General features: G+C 36.4%; 1 protein-coding gene across 1 annotated transcript; it reads right to left on the bottom strand.

Annotated features, from left to right (window-relative positions):
* Positions 1 to 381: 381 nt before the first annotated feature.
* Positions 382 to 3,191, bottom strand: LOC149544958 (uncharacterized). The gene is made up of 2 exons (XM_089796471.1): positions 781 to 3,191; positions 382 to 626 (listed from the first exon to the last, which is right to left on the bottom strand). Exon 1 carries the CDS (start codon positions 3,184 to 3,186, stop codon positions 808 to 810), a length of 2,379 nt encoding a protein of 792 aa, XP_089652597.1. The 5' UTR covers positions 3,187 to 3,191; the 3' UTR covers positions 382 to 626; positions 781 to 807.
* Positions 3,192 to 3,426: the final 235 nt, after the last annotated feature.

Consider the following 3,426-nt stretch of genomic DNA (forward strand, 5'->3'; position numbering starts at 1 on the left):
ATAGACTTTATAGAAAAGAGAGAATTGAGATAGAGATTTCCTCGGTAACACTTACCCATGAAGATATACTGAGCATTCTACACCTATGAAATATAGACTGCTCTACAAAAGCTCCAAATTTATGGAGCTTGACTATGCTCAAGAAGCAATACAAGACAAGTTTACTAAGAAAAAGCCGACTATACTATACTAGAAATGAAAAATAAATGGGGGACTGAAGACACATCATTTTGAATTAAGAAGAAAAATATTTCATAATTTATTATGAAAAAAAAAACTTTTGATGTATTTTAAAACTAATTTACTTATTTTTATATTAAAAGCAATCAAAATTTAGGTAACTGATCTAGAGAAAAAAGAGACAATGACAGATTCACTATCAGCAGACTCACAGTTCACTAACTAATTTATTTACTATATCAAGTGTTTGACAAATATTCGCTTTCAGATTTGTAAATAAAATGATCAACTCATAAAATTTCAAATATCTCCTTCATTCATAGAAGTATATAAGCTTTTTATTGTATGTAGGTGCTTCCCAAAAGCATGTCTACTGAAGGTTTTTGCCATGAAGATTAGCAAGTCTTTAGATACACCAGGAAATTATCATAAGAAAAACTAGTTTCCTGCACAGAAACAAACATATATATCTATTAGTACTTGAATAAGAAGATTATATAGTCAATATAAATTTTAATTTAAAAACACTGTACTTTAAAAAAACAAATCAGCATTTCAATATTTAGAATTCTGAAATATATTTTAAAGAAAAAAACTCACATTTTAATGACTTGTAGATGTATCCTTTCATAGGGTCAAATTCTTCATCCATGGAAACACAAACTTTAAGATTGCATCAACTTTACTGAAGTATTTTTTTCTCCAATTAATTTTTATCACAATCAGTAATATGATACCCCCAAAAGCTATTCCATAGGACAATCCCAGTGCTATCTCATACCACGGATATTTACTGTCTTCAACTATTTTGTTAATTGAAACTGGAGGAGGAGGAGGAGCATATTCTGGCCAAGAACAATTTCTGGGTAGGGGACATCCCCATAAATTAGGATTTCCAGAATAAGAGGATTCTCCAAAAGTGCCAGTCATATGCCGTCCTTGTGGTATACTTCCCAAAAGATTGTTGTTTGATAGATTGAGAGAACCTAAATAACTTAGAGATTCAAGTTCTCCAGGAACTTGTCCTGAAAAATAATTTCTTGAGAGGTCTAATGATTCCAATTGATACATTTCTCCAAGACTTTTTGGAATGCTCCCATTCAAGCTATTCATTGAAAGATTTAGAAGCCTTAGGCCCTTCAAATTTCCCAAATTAGAAGGAACATTTCCCTCCAATTTATTATTTGAAAGATCTATAGATATGAGAGTGGAAAGAATATATTGATAGTGTTGATCTGTACCTTTTACAGTCATATCCAATCCATCTTGATAAAATGCTCCATGTGAATCAACGGACAATACAAAACCATTTTGATTTTCATTTACCATTGCTTGCAGGGATATAATTGTGTGCGGTATCAAGCCTGAGATATGATTGGAAGAGAGGAGCAAGATCTGTAGATTCATTAGATGACCTATCTCTGAAGGAATACTCCCCGTAAAATTATTCTCCTTCATCACCAACACTCTCAACTCTGAAAGATTTCCAAGTAATGTTGGTATTTCACCTTCAAATAAGTTGTTCCCAATGTCAAGAACCTGCAGGTTTGAACATTGTGCTATAGGAGGAGGGAATGGCCCACACAGTTTATTATTGTGAACAACTAATGAATATAAATCACTTAGCTTGCTGAACTCATGTGGCAATCTACCTTCCAAACTATTATTTCCCAAATTTAGGACCAAAAGGGAAGAACAGTTGGACAAACTTATAGGGATCACTCCTGTTATGTTGTTGTTTGCAAGATTTAATATTAGAAGATGAGATAGATTTCCTAAGCTTGAAGGAATATTGCCACTGAATAAATTGTCATTGAACATCAATACCCAAACAGTAGAAGGCCACATCGATGGGATGTGCCCACTCAATCCATTTCCAGACACATCTAACACTTCAAGTTGTATCCGTGTTGCAGTATTTGGGAACAGAGTTCCTTCCAAATGATTTCCTGAAAGATTTAGACTAGTCAATAGAGGACTGGTTTCCCATAACCAAGAGGGAATTGTACCCACAAGACCGGCGTTACTTACTTCCAGCTCTTCAAGTGAGAATTGTGTTGAAATCCAAGATGGAAATTGGCCAGCAATCGTACAAGACACTAGATATAAATCATATAACTGAAAGGGTGGCGTCCAGGTTGTGCTAATATTTAGCACACAGTTGGATAAATGCAAATTATTTAGGCTTGTAAGGTTGTGAAACAAAGTTTCCGAAATCGGCTGGTAATGGTTCATTGACAATTCGAGCCAAACTAAAGAGGATGGAAGTGACGAAGAAGAGATGGTTTCATTGAAACCGTTGCCATAAGCGAGAAAGTAAATGAGGGAGGAAAGCTGAGCAAATGAAGGGGGGATGGTTCCGCTCAGTTGATTGTCATCAAGAGTTAAATCTGTCAACAAAGTTAGACTTCCAAGAGAAGCTGGAATGATTCCACTAAGATAGTTGCTAGAAAGGCCAAGTTTTGTTAAAGCAGTAAAATTGCCAATGCAGGAAGGTATACTTCCATTGAAGTCATTCCATGAAAGATGAAGAGCTCTAAGACTGGTGAGAAAACAAATGGAAGGGGGAATCATCCCACCAAAGAAATTAAAAGATAAATCTAAGGACTCAAGATGAGAGAGATTTCCCAAACATGAAGGAATGGTAGTACCTGGAGGAAGCAATCCAGACATAGTGAGTGATGTGAGAAAACGAAGTTGGCACAGGCTCTCAGACATCACACCTTTGAAAGTAGGACCAGGGATCTCAGGTTGTTGTTCAAGAAAAATAGAGACGACGTGGTCGGCGCGACTGTCACAGGATACGGCATACCAGTCGGTGCAACAGTCTGTTCCATTCACCCAACTGCTCAGTATGCCATCGGTGTCATTCAAGGCCTCTTTGAAGCTGAGCAGAGCTTCGGATTCATGGGAAATAGTTCTGATCATGGGCACTGATCCATGGGAAGGAGAGGGGCACAAGAAAACAAGTAAAACGATACAAAGAGTGTGTAAAGGGATGGCCATTTGGGATGAAGTGTAAAAGGGAATTGCATTTCTTCTCTTCAGTGGGGAGCTGTTCTTAACCTATGTGCCTGGTTAATGGGTCAATGATTACCTGGTCAACAGGTCAATGATTATTTTATTTTTTTATTTTAGGTATGACAACCTAGTAGTTGTTATTGGTCAGTGGCTCCTACATAATGGTAATTTTCTCAATATATAGAAAAGGTGCATTCTAGTGACACCATAGATGGCACCCTCCCT

This window comes from Cupressus sempervirens, chromosome 8 (assembly GCF_028749045.1).
Source record: "Cupressus sempervirens isolate cs-2001-9-10 chromosome 8, ASM2874904v1, whole genome shotgun sequence".
Taxonomy (NCBI): domain Eukaryota; kingdom Viridiplantae; phylum Streptophyta; class Pinopsida; order Cupressales; family Cupressaceae; genus Cupressus; species Cupressus sempervirens.